Genomic DNA, 22,697 nt, shown 5'->3' on the forward strand with positions numbered 1-22,697 from the left:
TATCCAATAATATTCAACGATATTCATAATATATAAAAATGATACAACAGTCTGAATATCATGGAATGAACTGCATGTTAAGTACTTTTTAAAATACAAATACATCTGAAGAACTAATTAATCTGTACTTCTACTGAAGTGAACTTTTGAATAAAACACCTTTACTTGTAATGAAGAATATTTACAATGTGGTAATGCTATTTTACTGAGCTAAAATACTTGAATTATTGATCCATAGATATGTGCAGGAGTGTTTTTTGTGCAAAATATTGTGAATATGGAAAGTGTGTCTGCACTACAGTTAAAGGACAAGTGATGTAGGCTGTCAAAGTTTTGGCTTAGAGCATCGCTGACAAATGTGACAAATGTTATTGCTGCAGTAGCACAAAGTAGCTCGCTGCAGCTTGAGTTCTAAAATCACGCATTATAATAACAGTTTATATAATTATGCATCATATGATGTATAATTATCCACTATATATATTATAAAATGTGATGTATAACTATCCACTATATATATTATAAAACATAAACTTATTTTGAATAACAGAGTAATTGAGAAAACCCAGCAGGTCGAAAGCTCGAATATAAGAGCTTGACTGGAGCACCTGAAGGCATCGTGGTTGAACGTCGGTGTTGTGCCCTCATTCCTGGCTCGCATGTGTGAAATTCCTTTCACACAACAAAAGAATATTTTGCATAAATATTTTGCGGGTTTTACATAGACTGATCAATGAGTTAGTGGGCGGTTATGAAGCTCGTGATTGCGCTTTATAGGGACTTATAACGACCATCGGAATGCATATTGTAACACATTTTGATTCGATTTTTTTTTTTTTAAATGAAGCACCACCAAGCATCGTCTGAATATACCATTATATACACTGATGGGGTTCAGTCACTGATCAAATAATAGAAACCGGTGATTGAATGACGGGGAGTGTGCTGTGCAGAAGCAAGGCGCAAGCTCGAGTTGGCACCAGACGTATGGCACGTACACAGTCTGCAGGAGTCCCTGGAGGAGGGGTTACAGTAGAGAAGCGAGTAATCGGATCAAGAAAGGTTGGATGAAACATACTTTAACAGCAAGAAATGACACCGGCCAATCTAGGGTGGCAGTCTGGAGATGTATGGTTGCTCAACCTGGGTTTTTACTTGAAACAGAGAGTATTTTAGCTCCAAGGGTGGGCACGTGTGGGCACTCCCTATTGAATACATTTTACATAGGAGCATGCCTATAATTTGTAAATATAGTTTCTGCAACAATCAATCACACACAGAATGCTTCATAAAATTATTTTAGAAACATATCATTGGATATATTCCAGGTCAAGCACATCTTAAAATATACAATTAATTGTGGTCGGTCTATAGTTTAATTTATTCGTAAATGTTTTTAATTATTTAAAAAATAAAAAATATGCAAATATGACTTGACTATGTTGGGAAAATGCCGTAATAAAACAAATGTCACATTCTGATGGTACTACATCTCCCATAATGCATTTCCCGTTCCCTGCTACGTGTATATACAGCGCCGAAGCCCCGCGAATAATGCTGACCACATGGATGCCTGTTATTAAAAACAAGTAAACACGATTTCTTTCGCATTGTTGGATGTTTAGACTTTATTGAGCGATGGTAGCTTTCATGTCTAAACGCATCTGTTTTGTCTGGTGCTCTTTGTAACCCCTGACGGGTGTAAAGCACCAGTTTACGTTACTCTGCCTCGTTACAGTCGGTCGGCAGCACGGACTTGTGTCGCTAAAACAGTTCCATTAAATAACTAACAGCCTAGACCGAGCTTATACGTGTTAAATATATTTAAAGAAGACATTTCAACACCGCAGGCATGAATAGGCGAGAAGGTAAGTCCAGTTTTGAGACTCGACTCAGAGTAGCAACGTGTTCAGGTTATTGTTGGTTGTTGTCATCAGCGCGGTAACTCCAGTAAAACGTGTTCATAAAGTAGTTAGCTCACATTAACATGTGCTATGTGCTATGCTAGCTGTAAACACTGAACTGTAGAGACATGATTCGTGTATTGCTCCACTCTTTTTACAGCACTGCTAACTGAGTTTCTGTATGTGTTAGTGTTGGTCCTAGCACCATAGGGGCTGTAATGATCAATTATTCTCATTGTTGATGAAACAGACCGCTGTTTTCTCGTTTAATTCATTATTGATTTGGTCTGCAAAATGTGTGACTAGAAAACAATGCCGCAAACCCAAAGTTAGTCTCCAAATAGCTAAGTTAGCTAGTCGCTTAATTATCATAGAAAACGATTGAACTAGGCAGATACAACGTTATATGATTGCAAAGCTGAAACCAATGATTGTTTGGGGGGGAATTTGTGATTCAAAACTGCATTAAACGATGAAACTATTATCAAAATTATTGCAATTTATCAGCTCTTTGCTTAAGTTCAAGAGTTTCTCCAGTATTACACTTGCATTCAGTTTGTGGACTTATGGTGAAGAGACAGATTAAAAAAATAATAATAATGTAATAAAAAATATAATAAACAATTGTCAAAGTATCCTAATTTTGACTCCCAAAAATGGGCCAAGCTAAAAAATAAATCCAGATCCTACAATTCCCACAATGCATCTCTCTACTGGTGTCTTTTGTTAGTCCCCCATGCTGTATGCACACCATGTGTGTTTCAAAGCTTCATATCCACCGTTTGTTACACAGACCGTTAAATATGTAGTCTTTAAGTCCACAGCTCACGTCTAAATACTGCTGTTAACATCAGGGTAAATATGACTAAACTTGTCTCCATGTACCAAATCGGTGGAGCGCCTCTCTGATTTGCCAAGGCCAGTTTAGAGAAAGTGACTTTTATTATTGAAGACGAGCTGCAGCTTCACCGGACTCTTTCTGCCTCGTGTCAGGTGAAGGATGTCCCCGGAGAAATGCTGATGCGGTGCAGGATGCCAACTCATCCTCACCTGTCATTGCTGCTTTCAAAGGTAACTGCATCCTCAGCATTTTCACTGCATTCTCCACCCAAATGTTCTGCTGTAATTTAATTTGTGTTCAGACATTATCACTCAAACTAACCTTTTTTGTGTTTTTCCTCCTGTCTTTTAAGTTTTCCAACAGGAGCTCGACACCAAACACGACAAACATGAGCGTCTCGTTAAGATCAGTCGAGACGTCACCATCGAAAGCAAGAGGACCATTTTTCTTTTACATAGAGTGACCAGGTATATACTGTTGTAACACCAGTTTGGAACGTGTTGGAGGATTTCTCGCTAATTTGATGATTGACATGTATGACAAGTTTTTTTTCCAGTTTCAAGAGACGGTTGTTTGAATAACGCAATGTAACTTCTGCTTTAGAGAGTATTTTAAAGCAACGTGCATCTTGCAGACTTTGCATTTCTAATTTTTATTCTGTGTGTTCTTCCGGGGCTGGAAGTGTACCAAATGCAGATGATATTCTGAAAGAAGCGGACGTGAAACTGGATGCAGTCAGGCAGAAAATTGGTCAAATTGCCGAAGAACTCAGAGGAGAGGACATCTTTCAGTTTCACAGAGCTTTCACAGCAGGTGAGTTTAAAGTTGACCCTTTTTTTGTTTAAGAAGCCCTTTAATAAAATGTACATGATTGTCATTATCTTTATGATATTGCAGTTTTTAATGAGGGTGCATGTGAAAATGTTCAAGGTTAAGTTTTCAGAAAAACACGTGATGTAAAGACTTAAAAATGAGCAGAAAATACTTTTGGTCCTTTTCAAAAATCTTTGATAGGTTTATATCCAGTTAATGAGAAACATAAATATTCTAGCATAAATTAGCAGCTAGGATATAGAGCCATGTACAATAAGGCAACAAGCTAACTCTTTCTGCCACTCTAGTGGTCTAGCTGTAGGGATGGTTGTGTGTCCACTTTAGTCCAGACTGAAATATCTCAACGACATTTTGCACAAACATGCATGTCCCCCTCAGGTTGCTGCTGAACACCAGCATGTTCAGCTCAAGGGACTGCTGACATTACAGCCCCACGGAGCCACATGGCTGTACTGTGTCCTCCAATACCCATAATACCATACTATTTAGTATGCCAGAAATACATTTGGTATGTCCCAATATATAGTATGTCAAATGCAGAAAATACCAGAATGACCTATTACATCCGGTGGCATTTTGCAGTATGCGAGCCAGCATGCTTTTCTGGCTATTCTGACCCACAATCCTGTGCGCAGCAATATATGAGCAAGAGGGTCAAAGGTCAAGGTGCCATAGTATGAAGTAGTTTGTCCAAATTGACAGTTCGTACTTCGCAAGGGCAGCTGCAGTACGTGCCAACGGTAAAAAGAAAAAGAATGCGATTTGGAACGCAGTGTCAGGAATTGCACCATATATATAATTTCTTTCAATATATTGCATACAAATATATCTTTCATTTCATAAATCTGTCTTTCAGTTTTATACAGTAATTCTGAACTTATTCACCTTCTGTGCAAATAGTCCTAGTTGTCCTGCATTCTAATCTGGCATTAGCACATCATTTTACTACAATGACTTGATCACATTGAGTTACATTTGATCACATGCTGTTCAATCCCGTCCCTCATGCTAAAAGAGGCCACCTTGTGTAGCTGAGTAATGCAAAAAGTCTCGCATTTCTTCAAATGTAATAAATTCCTTATTTGAGAAACGAGCTCCACTAAGGGGCCGTGGTCCAAAATGTAATTAGGATCTCTGCTGAACTGGGGTCCCCTGAGTCGTCCTCTTTGTTGCAAAGTCACTGACAGTGTGAGAGCGTGACCTTGATGCAGGCCTGGATATGATAGACACGCCCTGATAAAACTCTGATCAACTTGTTTCCCCACTAGCATCAATGTCGGTTTTTGTTAGCGTAGCCAACGTGTCTGCGGCGTTGGGAGAAAAGCATTACAGGGAGCGAGGGTGAGCCGTTATCTAGCAGCTGGGGAAGTCATTTTTAGATTGCGGTCACTCAGGAATCACCACTGCAACATCCGCGACGTGACCAGTGGCAGTTCCCACCAATTAGACGCTTCCCCCCCCCCCCCCCACACACACATTTTTATCGTTTTTATTAGATTGAGACTGGGCTCGCTGCTCGGCCTCTCCAGATAATCTTGGCTGGACCAGAAGTCTCCAGGCCTGTGTAATGGGTCTGCTTTTTTTGTTGTTGATATATATAAAGACCATCAACGACGTTGTGGGCTAAATCTGAACTAATTGCCACTGATAACAGGGCAGCGCGGCTCCGGGATAAGCTCTTCAGCTTGACCCAGCTAGCAGCTTTGAGACGGTGCAAACACAAATGTACCGGCAGGGCTTTTTTTCCCAGAGTTCACCTGCAGCTCAGTGAACCACTCGGTGGTCAAACATTGAGCTCAATTAATCTGTAAATTATCTTCAGCCATGCATAAATGTTTATTAAAGCTACTGATCCAGTCAGGCCTCAACTTTTCCAACAGCTGTGCCAGTAAAATCTCTTTTCCTTGAGTCATTGTTTAGACGTCAACCTTTATCTTTTTTTTCGCAGTCTAGTGACCGAAGGTAACCTCTGCTTCAGACTAAATAACACAAACAGCTCCTGGCAGGAAGTTCAGGAACTAACTCTGCCTGCCTCAAAGCCTGTGTCACCTTTTCATGTCATTTCCTGTCCCTCTTAGATTCCCTCTAAGCCCACTGGCAATGTTTAGATGTTTGTTTATTGTTGATAAAGGTTATGGAAAATGTGTCAAATGACTACTAGTACTTTCTACATGAGAATAGGATATGGTCCCGCTTGTAAGCAGTTCATTTAAAGCCCATGACTATGTAAATATTAACTAAGTATTTCTCCATAACAGTAAATAGGAATGGCTTAATAAGCAAAAAAATAATTCTGAAAAAACCCCAGATCATCTAAATAATTAAAAAGTTGATTAACAGCTTCATTCGTAATGAAGTGCTGCCCAATTAGCATATGAAACTGGCACCAGAGAATGTAAACATGTGCATAGATTATGATATATGTGTGAAATAATAATACAACGTACCTCACTCTACTTACCAAGGGCACATCGGGTGCACTGCAGTGTTCCCAGAGCCAAAAATAGCACAGAGATGCTGCAGATGTAAAACACAGTCAGTTCACAGACGGTTAGTAGGAATGTAAACACGTGTGTCCACACAGTGTTGATTTACAATGACAGAAATCTCTCTTTGGAAACAACCAAAACCTTTCAGAGTTTGGCAGAAAATGTGTCTAAGCACAGGACTCCATCGCTCCGAGATACTGACTGAGATCATATTTTTTGGGAGTCCTTTCAAAATTCATCATGACTAAGCTCTTAAGTCAAGTCGGGACGAATGAGGTGGAGATGAACCACGTTCTCTTCTCGCCTCTCTGTAGCGCGCTGCGGTTCACTACGCTGAGATAGGAGGCTCCCGCGTTTGAAGTTCAATTGCCATTCCGAAAGTAAACTTCAGACACAAAGTCTTCCATCCTGTGATTATTTGATGGCTGTTTACACGGGGCCAGAAAACAACGCAGCTCGCTACCAAAAAAAAATGACCACAATCAAAACGACAGCGACAGGCAACAGGTTTTATTTGAGTCATTATCTACATCTAGGATCTACACTGTGCAGATAGCATGCAGTGTTTATACACACTCTACATGCTGTGCTCATCTGGTACACAGTTGATCTGCATGTATTCCGTTGGCGGTCCATTTCAATGTGATTTCATGCATTTAGGAATCCAGGAGTATGTGGAGGCCGTGTCTTTCCTGCACTACATCCGCCATCGCAGCCTCATCAGCCTGGAGGAGATCAACGCCAGTCTGGTGTTCATGAGACCGGAGAAGGTAGATGACAAGGTAAATTTAAAGAAGCTGCATGCACTTGTGTTTGTTTTGTCATCTCATGTAGAGTAGCAAAACCATCTCAGTACGGAGCGGTATGGCACACAAAGGCAACATTGGGTGTAACCTTGTACCACAATTATGTGTCAATATGTCACGTTATCCACTCAGCCGGCTATTTTTCGAAGACGACGGGTGCCTGTTGATGCAGGCAAAATTGCTTGAACCTCAATATTTCAAAGCATCATCACCGTGCTTGAGAAAAATTGGAGTTTGCTTATTTGAAGCCCGGCCGAAGCAGAGGGAGACAACATAACAATCACATTTTGCAAATATTGCTATCTGCATCAATCTTGTGTGTAAATCCTGCCGGGAGAAGAATTTCTAGGCACAATCTGTCTAAAAGCAATCATCCCTAAAAGTATTCGTAATCTCTGTCTCTTTCTCGTCGTGTTTTCCATCTCAGGGCTCAGCCGAAGCGCCGCAGGCGGGCGGTCCGGTTCTGACCTTCCAGGTGACGCCCTCCGACTACCTGCTCGGCGTGGCCGACCTGACCGGAGAGCTGATGCGCATGTGCATCAGCAGCGTGGGCAACGGCGACATTGACACGCCCTTCCAGCTGAGCCAGTTCCTGCGGCAGATCCACGACGGCTTCTCCTACATCGGCAACACGGGCCCGTACGAGGTGTCCAAGAAGCTGCACACGCTGCGGCAGAGCCTGGGCAAAGTGGAGGACGCCTGCTACGCCCTGCGCGTCCGCGGCTCGGAAATCCCCAAACACATGTTGGCCGACGTGTTCTCCAGCAGGACCGCACACCTCGACCCCGAGGAAGGAGTGGTTTGATTCCCGCGCAGCCTCTGCAACGTTGTTCACGATCTCTGTGGTGTCATTGTCCGCTTTAGTTGTGATCCGGTTTGATGTTTGTCTGTATTTTTAATGGAGTTTGACGGATGTTTGATTATGGTTTGTGACATGCTTGTTAATTTTGTTTTTATTGTTCGAATAAAAACAGTGTTACAATAGACAATGTATTATTTTTCTTTGATAAGGATCTGATGACTTCAGTTGTTTTTGCATGAATAAAAGTTCTGTGCCAAATATGCCATGCTCTCCCAGTCTGTAAGCTGCTTTGATAATGTGTGTTTATTTTATTTTGCTCTCTGCCCTCCCCTCTCTCTATCACACAGATAATCTAAGGTAGAACTATTGGCTGCTTGCACACACTGCATACTGTGTGGAGGAGGATCATGTGACCTTTGTACATTGTACGTGCCTGTTCTCTGGCAGGCACACACACACAACCCATTACTTCCTTATTCTAACCTCTCTTTAACAGTCCTCACCACTGCAATGACCTAAGTTCATAAGGTTTTGAGCACGGTGAGAAATATTCCTGGCAGAAAACCAATACGCTCCTGCTATTTTCTCACCTGTTCATCTGATGGTGGTGATTATTACCATCCAGATAGACAATGCTGCTGTGTTCAGAGATGGCCTCAGACTAATGCCTGCATAGTCTATGATGAGTCAGATTTAACTTAAGAGAAAGTGTAACTGGTGAGTCTACTGCAACATGACCTCTGTAGGTTTTCCTCTTTCTGTTCTGAAGCAGCTGTTGTGCTTCACGGTCTGCAATCGCTCATCTCTCATAACGTGGAGCTTTAGGATGAAACATTATCCGTCTCTGATTAATTCAGTTTCATGTCTAAAAATGTTAGGCATTTGGTATTCAACCACAAAGAAGATCATCTGTCATTGCACTGCTCTTGGTGTTCTTTCTATAGGCAGTGAGAGAAAGGGTTTTCATTGACACCTTGTGGTTAATATGAGTACTACAAGTGGATAACTTGAATCTTCAGCATAAAACTGAAAAACATTTTGTAGAAATATGATACACTGCTGTTGACATTTTTTAGTTAAGTCTTTTATGTATGATTAATTTGAGTTTATTAAGGTAGTCTGAGAGACGGAAAGACTGGCTGGTTTGTTACTTTTCTTAGGTGTGTAAATCAACTAGGCAGTCCAATCAAGGAACACACATTTGATGGTATGTATTTAATGTATATTAAACATTCAAATGGGTCTTATAAAGGCTCTGTCCACATGCTTACTACCCAGTTTGTGTTTATTTCAAAGAAAAATGTAAAAGAAACATTTTATGTGTCGCATGAGAGCTATCACAACCTGTATACAAAGATAACATTTTAAACAGCAAATAAGAGGTCATGACCTAAATAAAGGTTAATTCACAATTGAGCATTTAGTAACAGGGAGCTGCAACATGGACATCATCAATCAAGATGTTACTTTAAAACGCATCAAAGAAAAGAATACAGATAGCGGTGTCTGCTGGAGACAACATGCATCAGCAGGAATAATGCAAACCAGCTCGTTAACCCAGACATGACAGCACAGGTGTAATTAATGACACTAACGAGGGCTGCATTACATCTAGGTGTTCTAGTACCAGACTTAATGCCACACCTGAACTGAATCAAGCCATCGTTAACGTTATTAGTTACAGCTGTGCATCTGCTGCTATGAGAAGTTTGCAATGCAGAAATTAGCAATGTGGTAAATTACACCTGTGTGAGACAAAAAAATAATAATTCAAGCCACATTTCTTTTGCAAAAAGTAACTATTTTAACGTATGAAGCCGTACAGCTTGCAGCTGACTTCACAACCGCTCCAAAAAGTACCATAATGGGTTTCAGGTCCAAGCCCACTCTCCAACATGCCTTCTATATGCTGTGCAGTGGGACGTGACACCAAAGAAGGAGACTCGAATGTTTACAGCATAGCGAGCTAACGTTAGCAAACCTAAGTGTTAGCCTGCTAAATTAATACAGAGGAGTTCATGTAAACTTGCCTTTTTTAAATCAAAGACATGTAAGAGACCTTTCAAACAATAGATCGATCAGGGTGAATCCCCATTCATTCAACACAGCTTCTAATCATATAGCGACCAGAGCCATAGCGTTAATTATGGTGCAAGATCCGAGATTGGAAGCATTTTGATTGCCTCTAAACGGCCCTCAAGATGTCGACGCATACAGCTCTTTTACTTTAAACCCGAGCGACCCCAGTACCAAAGGCAGTTGTGCACATTGCAACAAACATAAGGACATGTTAAACATGTAGCAGCAACATATTCATCCTTCATACTCGCACAACGGGAAGGTCGTCTAAAAGCTCATTTAATTTTACATTAATGAAACACAATTCAAACACCAAGCAACTAAATGAGCAAAAAGCAAAAAACACAGATTCCACTGGTTACTTAAGTCTTATCACTCTTAGACCAAAACTCACTTTACCAGCAGCTGAACAAGAGAAAGAAAATAAACTTACAGCCATAACCACAACAAATTATGTTGAACCGTGGCTGTTCTGTGATTAAAAGTTGAGTTCACGTGCAAGTCAACGCTGCTCATGGCTACTCCAATGTCTCTGGATTGTGTCTGAGTCGATTCCAGCCATCTGTATTCATTTGCATGGAGGAAGATTTGCAGCTTTCCTCCAGCAACGAACAGCCCATCCTCAGCCTTCCATGACAAAACACAGTCTATGTCTCCATCTGGTGGATGAATCGTGGTACTGCACGCATCCTAAAAGTCGCATGACTGTAGAGCGATGTTGGGTGCCCTCCTCGAATCCTTGCAGGCTAAATTTAAAATCCCATTCCAGTTCATTTCAAAATTTAAAGTCAAAATGCCTGCTGGGGAATAGTTTTTCAGGTTTTCAAAAGCGTTCAAAAACCTTAGAGGCGGATTCATTTTGCTTCCAATCATTACTACTTGACAGGTGATGGCACTAGATCGAACACATTTCAAACCTTTCTGCAACACATCTCTCTTGCCCTCGACAGTGTCCTAACTAAGTATGAAGGCTGCCCTCTGTTGTGTCGGCTGAACTGAGCTCTTTATCACGGAGTCTTGTCCATCAGCCAGCCGCGCTGAATGAAAGGAACATTTGGATGTGTGGGAAGGAGGATGAAAAGACTCTGCTCTATGTGGGGTCTCTTCTCATTCATTCCCTCGCTGCATGAACAAAGGAAGACTTTTGATTTTACGTCAGGATGTTAGGGGCGTCTAAAAATATGCAAAAATAACGTGCATTTTTGCACACGAACAATTACTTGACTTACATATTTTAAATACATTTGAGTAAACACTGTAAACAGTGTCAACAGTGCAGGGACACGTGTCCAAATATATGTCAAGTTATTCCATTCCATTGTTTGACACAACAAAATAGAACAAGAGCCATTGAAACAATAATTAGTTATGACTCTCATTGCAAAACCCAAAAAACATTATTGATGTCAAAGTCTTTATTATTTCTACCCAACTTTAGATTTGTTTGTGTCATTTTGATTTAATTTAAATGTCAACAGCCCTAGTAGCTACCTTTGCACGTTTAAAATGCGAAGCAAAACACAATAATGCCAACAATAATAATGTTCATTACAACATCCTAACTTTGTGCATTTGACATTGTAATAGTTTGCGACTTTAACAGAGTTGGAGGTCGTATGACTGCATGTTTTTCTATTTAAATATTCAATTTTTCCTCCACCAGCTGTAGCTGTAATGTTCTAAAATAAATAAAGCCTGCATATGCATACACACAGAAACAGCAGCCGCTGACCCGGTGATGTGTCCGCCGCAGCATTCATAGGCTGACTGCTGTGGCGATGAGGCGGTCTGAAGGAGTCTGGAGTCAAATTCCTGAACACGTAGGAGCTCCTCGCGCTCCTCGCGCTGCTCCAACACGACGCACGACGCACGACACAGGGGCGCAACGAATAACGGATTACTGATCGCTCATCGATGAGACACAGATTTAAATGAATTTGGCCTCTTCTGCCATTATGCTGCACCAAACCGTGGGATGTTTTTGTTCTTCCATTTCTCCACAAGAAACATGACACGAGGATCTTTTTTTTCTCTCTCTCCAGACCGTCTTGTTCATGCGCAACCCACTTGTTTGCCGCAGAGAAGAAATGTAAGACTCTGAAGTACGAGTAGGCTATCAATACTGTCAGGAAATGTTTGTTATGGACAAAAGAGCGCGTGTGGAAAGCCGGTTTCACACGTCATTCCAAAGCGGGGAGAAAAAGCAAAGCCTGGGTTCATTTTTTCCACAACGGAAATGAGATCAGTCCCACTGGCTGGCTGCACTTCTTCTAAAACATGGTCGATGTAACTCCATGTATGTACAGCAGCACCGGGATCTGATACTCGCGTACTTCTGCCCACACACAGCTTGTTGTTAGTGGGAAGATGTTTGCTGGACTGATGGGGCTGGAATGTCGGAGCAACTCTCTGCTTCACCACTGCGAAGTCATGGAAGGTAAAGAAGGCTTTTTTTTTTGGTTTAAACTTATCAACTGCTGTCAACAATCATCAGTAGCTTTTCAGCAGAAGGGACGATGATGAAGTCTAGTTTGGATTCTCACCACATTACTTTAGAATTATAAACAAACAGTCATTATGCAATGAGATAAGGGGGTAAGTCACTTAGAATAAACTAAAGAGGAAAGAAATACACTAGCAGAGTGCTTACATGAGTGTGTGCAGCAGGTCTGAATGTTGTATTCACTGCTGTTAACAGCGCCGGTCCAACTCTTCCAAAACAAGACCTTGTTATTTGCACTGTGAAGTTCAGTGTCACTGAATAAACGGTGTGGATGGAGTCCTCCAGCTGGTTGTCCACAGGGACGCTCACTCACTGTTACATGAACTTTCTTTGATGACGGTAGGTGATGAGTGAGGTTCTTCTCCCCTCTGAATATGAATGTGGAGAGACATATGATGGCCCTTTGCATATTATCTCTCTTGCATAACTTACTTGCATTTTGTGCATACAGACTTTCCAGTAACACATCACTGCTTCTGACAGGCGGTCCATAATCACTTGTCTTCATTCTAACTCTTCATAACCAGACTACCGCTACAATTTTAGTTTAACATCTCACAAAAGCAACACAACTTTCCCTGCAGAACAAAAATCCCCTTTTTTGAAACACACAGCCGGTGTTTTATGTCACGCTACAAAGGACAGCTCGGAATCTCCTACTGTAACACAGCTGGTGAGATTACTGACATTTATTATCCAACACATTGTTGACATTTTGAATAAGTCAGATGAATCCATGTATCAAATGATCCTGATAAGATATAAGAAACATCGGGTGATGAGGCCATGTCATGTGACAATTACTCATTCGGTATAATGGACGTCGAAATGTCAGTTCAATGTCAGCATTTAACATACTAGCAACAAATGAAATAGTATTTTAGGTTTGCTGGGTGTCAGTCTCCCGCTGCTGTACTGCATCTTCACTCAGCTCAACTATACTCTGTTTATGATCCTCGTGTGATCATACAGGAAGTGTGGAGCTGTTTTCTTATAAAAGTATCACCAGAGCAGAGATTGAAATCTGGACTATCATACATTATAGTTCTGTTTCCTGTCAGTCATTATAGACGGGGGGTTTTTTTTTTAGATTTACTTCTCGGTCACCATTGGTCATACTCATTGTCAAACAACTTTCATTTCCCTATTTCTGTTGTCGTGGTCGGTCACAAGTGGCGAGGTGTTGCACATCTGCCGAGCAGTGCTGCTTCTCAGGAGGCCGCTGTAAGCAGATTTGCTGGTGTGTGTGTGTGTGTGTGTGTGTGTCTCAGGGTGCTGAGCTTGTTCTGCAAACGTTTGTGTGTTTATGAGATCCTCTGCATTCCTCTGCTCACGTGCCGAAGCACTTTCAGCAACCAATGAGATGCGTCGTTTAACCTACGGGCTGTGAGGGCCTGTTTAATCCCCAAAGGTAAATAATCTAGCCTCCTCTGGCTGAGACGCTTTCACTTTGCCACACGTTGTGCTCCTCAACACGAGCAACGAGCCGCAATGAGAAAGCTGTTATTGATGCAGTGGGATCACTCGGCCCTCGCTGTTGGGTCTCCCTCTTGCTTATTTGCCGGTTTCTGCCGGAATTCCTGGCAAACTATTTTAGCACAAAGCCTGGCAGGAAGCAGCAAATGACATACCTCTGAGGGGCTTCAACCCGAGATGACGATGCCCCCCCAAACACACACACACACACACAGAGACAGACACAATGGGTCCTGAGGCATTTCCTTCCCCTTTACTGAGAAGAGCTGTCTTTGTGTAATCGAAGCATGATAGCATGAGGATACAGTACCACTTTCCATCAACGGGTGCTTCCCCTTTTCGTTCTTTGACTCTCTTGAGTGCGCTCCACTTTCTATCTTGGCTACACCAGATGGTGGACGTTTGTGTGTGGTCCCTACGGAGAGTGTTGGGTTTCTTGGATTGGTTATGGAACAGTGGCCACGTCTGTAGAGAAACACTAATGGAGCTGTACGCAACCTGAGCTTTAGTGTGGACAGAAGCCACACAGCACAATGGGAACACCCCTGTGTTGCTCTCACTGCCAATCGACTGAAACTGACATCCCAACTCTCCCTTAAAGTCGTGTCTTCTGATGTCTCTTCCTCTCCAGTCACATGGGAGGCTTTAGTAGTGACATCACTGGAGGATCATAGTGGTCATGGTTTGTTTGATGCCCTGAATATAGCTAGAAACAGAATACCTGAGCTCCCATTGAGGAGAAAAGTGTCAGTACAATGTGATGTCCTTACAAGGTACACATGTGTTTGATTGTAACTAATGTATAATCGTGTCATTAAGTGTAACAGGGTTTTACAATGACAGTAGTCTCAATGCCTCCAGTGTTCTCAGTACAAAAGTCTGTGTGTGTGTGTGTGTGTGTGTGTGTGTGTGGGAAGAGAAAATTGAGAGCCAGAAGTGAAGGAGGGCGCGACGCAGCTGTACACAAAGGGGCTTTTGATCCCCAACATTTCAGCCCGTCTCCATCTCTGAATCCTACACGTTACATGCATTAATCCCGTGGAGCTGCAGCAGGTGTCTCGCTCTGAACACAAACCGGTCTTCATCATCACGCTGCACTGTTTTCATCTAGAGCTGTTTTTACTCTGATGTTCTATCACTTCTCATTGCTCGGGTTGGCGTATAATCCCTTAACATGTCATTCTAACAGTCACAATATCAGGTAAATATGAGGGCTGCATGTTTCTTTGCACCTTTCTCTTGTGCAAACACAAGTTCAACTTGAGATAAGGACCTTCCCACTATGTTGACAGTGAACCCGAGAGACCGATTGGCTTATTGATTTCTGCTTGATCAGTTTTTCCTGTCTTCCCTGTCACTAGTCTGTCCATCTTGTATTGAAAGCTGCACTAATCAATATCAAATGAATTAACAACTATTCAAACGACTACATGTACACATGTGGAAGGAGTTGCTTATAGTCACAAACCCAAAGAGAATCCTCCCTGTTGCTCTGTATCCACTGGATGTGTAGGCAACAGTTGGTTTATAATTAACCACATCAACTTTATAGGGTGATCCATTATGATGTCAGGGATGTTTTTAAAGCTTGCAGTTGTTTGTTTTTTGTTCCAACATGAATCACATTCATTGAGCTTTACTTTGTTTTTCAAAGTCAAACCGATTCAAATGTAACTTTCGGGAAGTATTGTTCATGCAGTCTACTCCTCCGCTGAGAGGCGGGCCTTAACTCAAAATGACAGCGTGGCTTTGGTATTTCCCAACAGCTGGAGCAGAACTCTGGGAACTGTCAGACATCTGCCCAAGTTGTTTGTCACTCACTCAGTCAGCGATGCTAGCTCTGAGGGCGGAAGGGCGGGGAGACAGTCATCTTGGTTCGGTTATATCACGATGAGAACGCTTGGTGGCACATTTAGCGTCACATTTTCCTGATGACTCCGTGCATGCACAGCTAATCCTGCCAGTTCTATGAGCTCACTCGTTATCTTCCTCATGACCGTGTTGTCCAGCTTAATGGTTAATCTCTGCATCAACAGGTGGCAGAGCTTCGGGGACAGCTGGCAGCTCCGCTCGTAAGAGGTTTCACCGAAGACCGGGGTACATGAGAGGAGAGCAGTCCAGACTACAGAGCACCACTCATGGGCAGGAGGACGAGGAGGAGGAGGAGGAGGAGGAGGAGGAGGAAGGGAGGTCCACTTGCATTCGGAACGGAAAATCCGGACGTCACACTGACATCACTGAGGGAAGCAGCGCTCAGAATGAGCAACATCCCGATAAACTCACATGTAGCTCCTGGAAGAGTACGAGTTTTCTCTGCTCTGTCACCGCTCCTCTTCCTCACGTGGACTACAGGGCCAGTCATGGTGCATCCAGCCACCAGGGTCCGTCCTCTCTGCCTCAGAAGGAACTCAGGTTAAGGCCGAGCCCGGCCGTCCGGTCCTCACAAGAGGACTCCTTTAACTCCAGCTTCAGTTTCATCCGGCAGTCTCTCAACTCCAGCCAGAGGACAGACGCAACCACTGCCACAGCGCCCTGGGAACCAGAACCACTAAGTCGGTCAACTGAAGCACTTAGTTCGCCTCGGACAAAACCAGCAGCCTTGTCCACTGGGCACAATGTCTCAAAACAGTCAAGTCTTGTCCAATCACCGCCCTCCTGCTCTCCAAGCAGCCGGGCGGAGCAAGAGGAGCCGTCATTGGGCGGGAGGTTTTGGCGAGAGTGTCTGGGGGAGTTCACGGCAGACCTGCCTGACAGTGACTCACGGTCTCTGGACATTGAGATCACCTCCTCCATGTCCGTGGACTCAGACACCGCCTCCGCCTCCTCCGTCACCTCCGGCTACGAGAGCGCCACGCCCACCTCCGACCACGGCTGGGACAACCTGGTGAAGAAGTACGAGGGCGTGCTGCAGGACTGCCTCCAAAACAACCGCACGCACACCAAGGTGGGCAAGAAACGAAACAAGCATGTTTCCCAAAATGTCAGACTGTTGTTTTTAAGACCCAGAACAAAATAGGAAATGTGAGTGTTACCACATATCTTTCTGAGCACCTACAAGATTAACACACAAGTAGATCTATCAGCCTACTCTTTACTATATACTTTGAGGTCATGGGGTCTCATTACAGGAACTCCCTAAGCCTGAAATTACAGAAACATAATTTCAAAATAAATAATTTGGAATAAACTTTGGAATGATGGTCATTGCACCCACACTACTTTTTGTTTGGCCTGTGGCGACTGTTTGAAGTGCATTGCCCTGTGGACTGTTGTGTAATCAGTTGCATCTTCTGCCGGTTGTGTCTGCCTTTCAGATTGAGTCCATGATGTTGAAGCTGCAGAGGCTCCAGCAGAAAGCCATTCAGGATGACGACTATGACGCAGGTGAGCGAAGACTTTCAGTTGAGCCGCTGCTTTAATAAGCGAGTCGTCTCAGCTCCCACGCACTGCAGGTGTGGATGGATTGTAGAGAGCTTCTTGTATGTTTCACCCCTTAAAAAAAATCTTTTTACCACTCTTAATTTTTGATAAAATGATTTTATCCTCTATGTTTTATTTTATACAATATAATTTAAAGTGGGACAGAGAGTTGCAGCAGCGTAACATAGAGTAACTCTTTGGGATTCTCCATTCACTTTGATGTTCCACTGATGTGTTCAGTCAGGCCCCAGACAGTTATCAGTTTGACGTTGAAGATGAGGGGAGATAGAGGAAGTGCCCCCAGTTGTCTTTGTTGGATTTCTTGCTAACTGAATTAGCCGTGGATGTTTGATAAAGCACGTGAGGCTGCGCATTAGTTAGAGCTGAAGAAATGGTTTCTCGTTTACTGGCTCTGACACACATTTTAAATCAAACGTACTGGAGAGTTTAGCGACTTTCACTGTGAAACTACTGAAAGTATGAAAGTAGTAAAGAGTCGGCAAAGCTGAAGCAAAATCCACATTTATTTACAAGAACAACCCGGGGCTTTGTGAACACCAACAGCTTTTGATGTTTTTAACTCTGAAGACTTCGTGGGAAAGTCGTCAAACCTAACAAATATAATCTGGACTTTATTTTCAATCTGTCTCCAGGAAAGAGTTTGGTCGGAGAAAAGTTTATTTTCTGTATTCTGACCCATTTCTTGGACCTTATGACAAGAATAAATGCCAACATCTGCTGTAGACCTTGAACTATTTAAGCGGAGTGATTATTTGGGTCAGTGTGTCTGTTCAGGTTTTCTGTTTGCCTTTAGATATTGTGCATCGCTCCCTCTGACCAGTTCTTTTCCACCCCCGTAAACTTGCTGTTGCAAGAAGTAAGACCTGTTGATTACATTTTCCTGCTGATGAACATCTAAATGAAGGATTCTTAAGATTTAAATAACAGCAAACGTGTCTTCTTGGAAACAGCAAGCTGAGAATTGTTCAGTATGAAGTTTTCTCTCTCTGAGCGCCTTCTAATTAAAGTATAATTTGGTAATTGAATAAGGAGTGAGGTGTGTGCAGACGTGTTATTTCAGTGAATGTAGGCCACGTAGACCTTTCTTACTTTTGTTTCTGTGAAGTCACAAGTTTCTACATTGACTTACTGACTTGAACCTAAGTGCTGGTAACTGAACTTTTCAGTAAATGTTGCTGCATGTTATTTAGTGTGTGTGTGTGTGTGTGTGTGTGTGCGTGTGTTTTCAGCTGAACGTTTTGGGGAAAAGCTGGAGGAGCTGTGCAGGGAGCGGGCCGCTCTGAAGCTGGGTTTACCCTCGAGACAGCCCAGCGTGGCTCTGTTCCTGGAGCGGCTCACACGGGTGGTGCACAGCGCCCTCCAGAGGACAGACTGCAGCCAGTGCAGGTCAGTCACACAGCAACGTTAACAGTAACGCATCATTAGTGTGCACACGCAACTCACACTCTGCTGAGGAAATGAAATGAACATCATGCTCTGTGGTTACTGTGATGCTAATTCACAAGCCCTTTTTTCTGATGTATCAATTTAATATTACAGTAATCATAAGCTACTGTTTTAATAATAAAGTGTGTTCTTTTTCCCTTATTGCCATTTGGAGAACCACATGTTTAAGTGAAACGTCAAGTGAAAGGTGAAAATTGAATTTGAAATTAATTTATCATGAATTATTTCAGATTTCATTTAATAACATTATTTATTCATTTATTAATTTAGAGAAAAATATTTTACTAACGTTATATTGTTAATGACAATTATTACTATTACATGGTTAACAAGATCAAAGTGTTGCTTCACAGCCCTACTGGGTTTGTAGACCTGAAGTCAACAGGTTCTTCAGCATTTTGACAGCTTGATGTGGTTAAATGAAGTTCATTAGCTTTGTCCTGTGATCGGGATCTCTCTTCCATTATAATGTTGTAGGACAGAGCAGTTAGGAAAGGGTGTTAAAAATAGCTCTTGTAACAGGAAGGAAATCAGGTGGGGCCTCTCCAGAGGGTATCCTGAACAACTGCAGCGTTACTGTTTTCCACACATACAGGCATCGGAGTTTAAAATGAGAAAAGAAGCAAGAAAAAAAAAAACATGCCGACAGAGATGTTAGGTCATTTCTGTTATATAGCATGTCCTTCCATTCTACAAGAGTGAGAAAAGCAGAAAGACATCGGTTCAAACCAGGGGCCAACCTCCAGTGAAGTGCCTCACACTCTGAATGGCCAGTCTGTATGGAAGTCCATGAACTGTGCTTCATGGGCACTGTTATACACCTGCCATGACGTAGTTACAGCAGTCATGGCCACTCAGAGACCAGTGAAATAGACTCTTGTTCACAAGAAGAAACACCAGGAGCAGACTTCACCGTTAGTTAATGTAGGCAGCTGCCTGTGGCCCCTAAGGGCCCCAAAACAGATTTATTAGGATGTTTAGATATAAAACTTATTGAACTGTGACAATTCTAAGTCACTGTACCCTAAAGCATTTTACAAAAGGCCCCTAAAGTACTTAACAAAACTGTATACTACGTACTGTGTACTTCTACGTCAGCGGTTATGTTTCAGATTCAGACGTAACTTACAAAATATTACAATTATAATATGATGAATTATTATTCATGAACTATCCAGCGTCACAGCTTTGAAAGCACCACCTTGAACAGACGTTAGGTCAACTTGAGCAGGACTTTTACTGTGGGGTGCACTTGTACTGCTTCCCATATAAGCTCACTTGAAAGGGACCAGAAGGAGCCTGAAATGTGAATGACGGTTATGAACAAATAGAGACGCCATAATTAGAGATCCTCGTCGCCGAGGCTTTTGTAGTGACTGTGGTTTTTGTGACCGGTTGTCAGGGAGACTGTAGAGCCAGACGCGAGGGAGCGGTCCGACTCACTGCAGCGCAGAGATCGCCTGATCCAAGAGAAACGGCTGGTGGAGGTAAACTCACATTATGTAGTTAAAGCCTACAAAGGTCATTTCTGCCATTTTGGGTCAGGTGTGTGTGTAATAAAGTACTGGCAAATAGAAATTATTTATAGAGAGACTTATAGTTGTGCTCATATTTGCAGTCTTCTTCTTCTTCTACACCCTGATAATTAATGCAAAGATCATAAATAAAACCTGTGCAGGAGGAGATAGAAGCACTGCAGCAGAGGCTGACGGAGCTGAAGGACTGCAGCCAATGCCTGGAGCAGCAGATCCAGCGGGAGGAGCAGCAGGTGGAGGCCGAGGAGCTGGAGGGCTCCGTGCTGAGGAGCCGCTCCGTGGCCCAGCTCCGCAACATGAGCCGGACCCTGCAGGACCTCGTCACCTCTGAAAACCGCGCGCAGATCTCCGTCTCTCCTTCGCCCTCGCTGCTCAGGTGGGCGTCACATGTGTGCAGAATATTGTGTCACGTGGCACGACAAGTGTACCAACTGAAAAAAGAAAAGTGGCACAGGAGTTGATTTGGGGAAATTTACAGATTTTTTTACGTGAGCAGGCGCATAAAGACATCTTTGCACATATTTATGGCTTTTTGCTGGCCAGAAGGTGTATGTACCTCGGAGAAAAAAACGTGCGAATGGATGTGGAAAAATGTAAATTACAATGTGAGCCTTGGGAATGTTCTGTGAAGAACCATCTTCACACATTACACATTTGCATTTTACACGTTATTGTGATGTTTCTTTCCTCTATTAGTCAGGGGCGTCGGACTTTGATCGGTTGAGGGTGAACGTTGCCGAACGCCATGACTGTGAAAATCATATGGGCCCCACACATACATGGTCTTTACTCAGAAGTGATCTGATTTGGCTGAAGGTTGCACTTGTAGTATACTTGATAATGAATTGATTGATTTCATTATTATATTATGCTCTTAATATATACAATATATATCCTAGAAGACATAGAAGATAAACCTCAAATATGTGCTCACAGTCCAGGCGACAGTAATTTTGACAGTAAATGGCAGAAAACGTATCAGTTCTCACAGTTCCTGCAGTGCTGTCAGTCACCAGGTGGGGCTGCTAGAGAGCTGTGAGAGGGCGTGACACGACAACACTCATCAGTCCGTGAATGTTTTCCCTGTATCAAGTCACGTATTCTCTTATCATTAAATGAGCTCGTTTAGAGGACGACGTGTCGGAGCAGATTCTCTCTTTCGCGAAGACGTTGCCTCCCAGCTTCGTTGGTCCTCCGACAGACAAAGTGGCGCTTTGCATAAATCTGGCAGCGGGACCGTCTTGTCTCGTACCAAGAAAAGTACAACCGAGTCAGAAGCACACCGTCATGTTTTCAACCCAATTAACATCTCAACTGATAGAAGAGCTTCCACGGTGCAGATATCGTGTTTTCAAGTACAACAAAATAGCCAAAAGTGTGGAGGATGAACACACTCCTCGTGAGTCGCTTTGAACAAAAGCAGCAGCCAAATGAATGTAACCTAAATGCAATACTTGTGCAAGACTTTCACGACGAATGATTTGCTTATCTTCAGGTTCAGAGAGGACGCATCAAGCAGCCTCAACTACTTCCTCTTTATTCCTCGAATCCCCCTGTGCCCCTCAATCCTCTTCGCCCACACCTGCTTGAACCTGCTTTGAATTTGAATGGCTTTTCCTCAGATGCAAATGATTACTTTGCATCGTATCCTCTGAAGTTAACAGCTTGCGACGGAGCGCCGTGGAAAGCCTCTCTGTCTTGCCACTCATTAGAAAGACGTGTAAATTGTACTTATCGCCTTCTCGTGTGGCGTGACCCTCCATCACGGGCATAATTTGATATCTGACGTATTCTCACCCCGACTGGAACGCATTTATTCTCGCGACTGATTGAAATTGCGACCTCAGATTGGATGTTCAGCCGCACATCTCCAGGTGGTGTGCTTAGGGTCATCAGGATGATTTTGTGGCTTGCGGTTCCCTTCCCCCAAATAACAGGACATTTCTTTCTCACATCAAGATTTATTTCCTTACTGGAATAAAGAAATACTGTAGCTGCTCCCTAAAACCAAAAGGGTGCAGTCACACTGATGTTCAGATACATTTTAGCCTGACTTCCCCTGAACGTCAGCTTGAATAGCATGAAAGGGGCTTACTGATATTTGTGTGATATGAGACGATTGGGACCATCTCAAGGTGACTGTGTTGTGCATAATGGATTTTATGCTCATTTTGTTTTCGTCTAGTAATTGATTTATATCTCTGCCACTGAATGATGTGACCTTGTCCTGTTTGCATGCTTACATACATGCACAGTAAGACACATCGCTGACATTAACCTTGATATGTGAAATGATCATTTAGACAGTTGAGTCAAAATGTAAAAATAACAATGGAAGCAAACTAAATACTCTAGTTCAGTTGGAAAATGATAGATTTAAGCTGTTACTAAGAAACAAATCATATCACAGCCTTGTTTTGAGCTCAGCTGCTTTTCCCCACTTGCTTTCAAGATATAAACACTAGTATCTCAGTTCCTTATATGACCATTTACATGAACTATATACTGTGTGTGTGTGTGTGTGTGTGTGTGTGTGTGTGT

The 22,697-nt window shown here is 42.7% G+C and overlaps 2 protein-coding genes across 2 annotated transcripts in view; both read left to right on the forward strand.

Annotated features, from left to right (window-relative positions):
* The first annotated feature begins 1,570 nt into the window (after window positions 1-1,570).
* tsnax (translin-associated factor X) lies at window positions 1,571-8,774 on the forward strand. Its single transcript, XM_031874129.1, has 6 exons — window positions 1,571-1,868; window positions 2,898-2,975; window positions 3,098-3,212; window positions 3,428-3,558; window positions 6,729-6,850; window positions 7,302-8,774. Exons 1-6 carry the CDS (start codon window positions 1,853-1,855, stop codon window positions 7,677-7,679), a joined length of 840 nt encoding a protein of 279 aa, XP_031729989.1. The 5' UTR covers window positions 1,571-1,852; the 3' UTR covers window positions 7,680-8,774.
* Window positions 8,775-11,512: 2,738 nt separating this feature from the next.
* disc1 (DISC1 scaffold protein) overlaps window positions 11,513-22,697 on the forward strand; it is a 44,404-nt gene continuing 33,219 nt past the window's right edge. Inside the window, exons 1-6 of the mRNA XM_031874606.1 lie at window positions 11,513-12,192; window positions 15,771-16,678; window positions 17,049-17,118; window positions 18,405-18,561; window positions 20,024-20,108; window positions 20,300-20,601. Of these exons, the coding sequence (XP_031730466.1) occupies window positions 12,123-12,192; window positions 15,771-16,678; window positions 17,049-17,118; window positions 18,405-18,561; window positions 20,024-20,108; window positions 20,300-20,601 (1,592 nt within the window). The 5' untranslated portion in view covers window positions 11,513-12,122. The remainder of the gene's footprint in view (window positions 12,193-15,770; window positions 16,679-17,048; window positions 17,119-18,404; window positions 18,562-20,023; window positions 20,109-20,299; window positions 20,602-22,697) is intronic.

Source organism: Anarrhichthys ocellatus, unplaced genomic scaffold (assembly GCF_004355925.1).
Source record: "Anarrhichthys ocellatus isolate YVR2014 unplaced genomic scaffold, GSC_Weel_1.0 scaffold3, whole genome shotgun sequence".
In the NCBI taxonomy this organism is placed as follows: Eukaryota; Metazoa; Chordata; class Actinopteri; order Perciformes; family Anarhichadidae; genus Anarrhichthys; species Anarrhichthys ocellatus.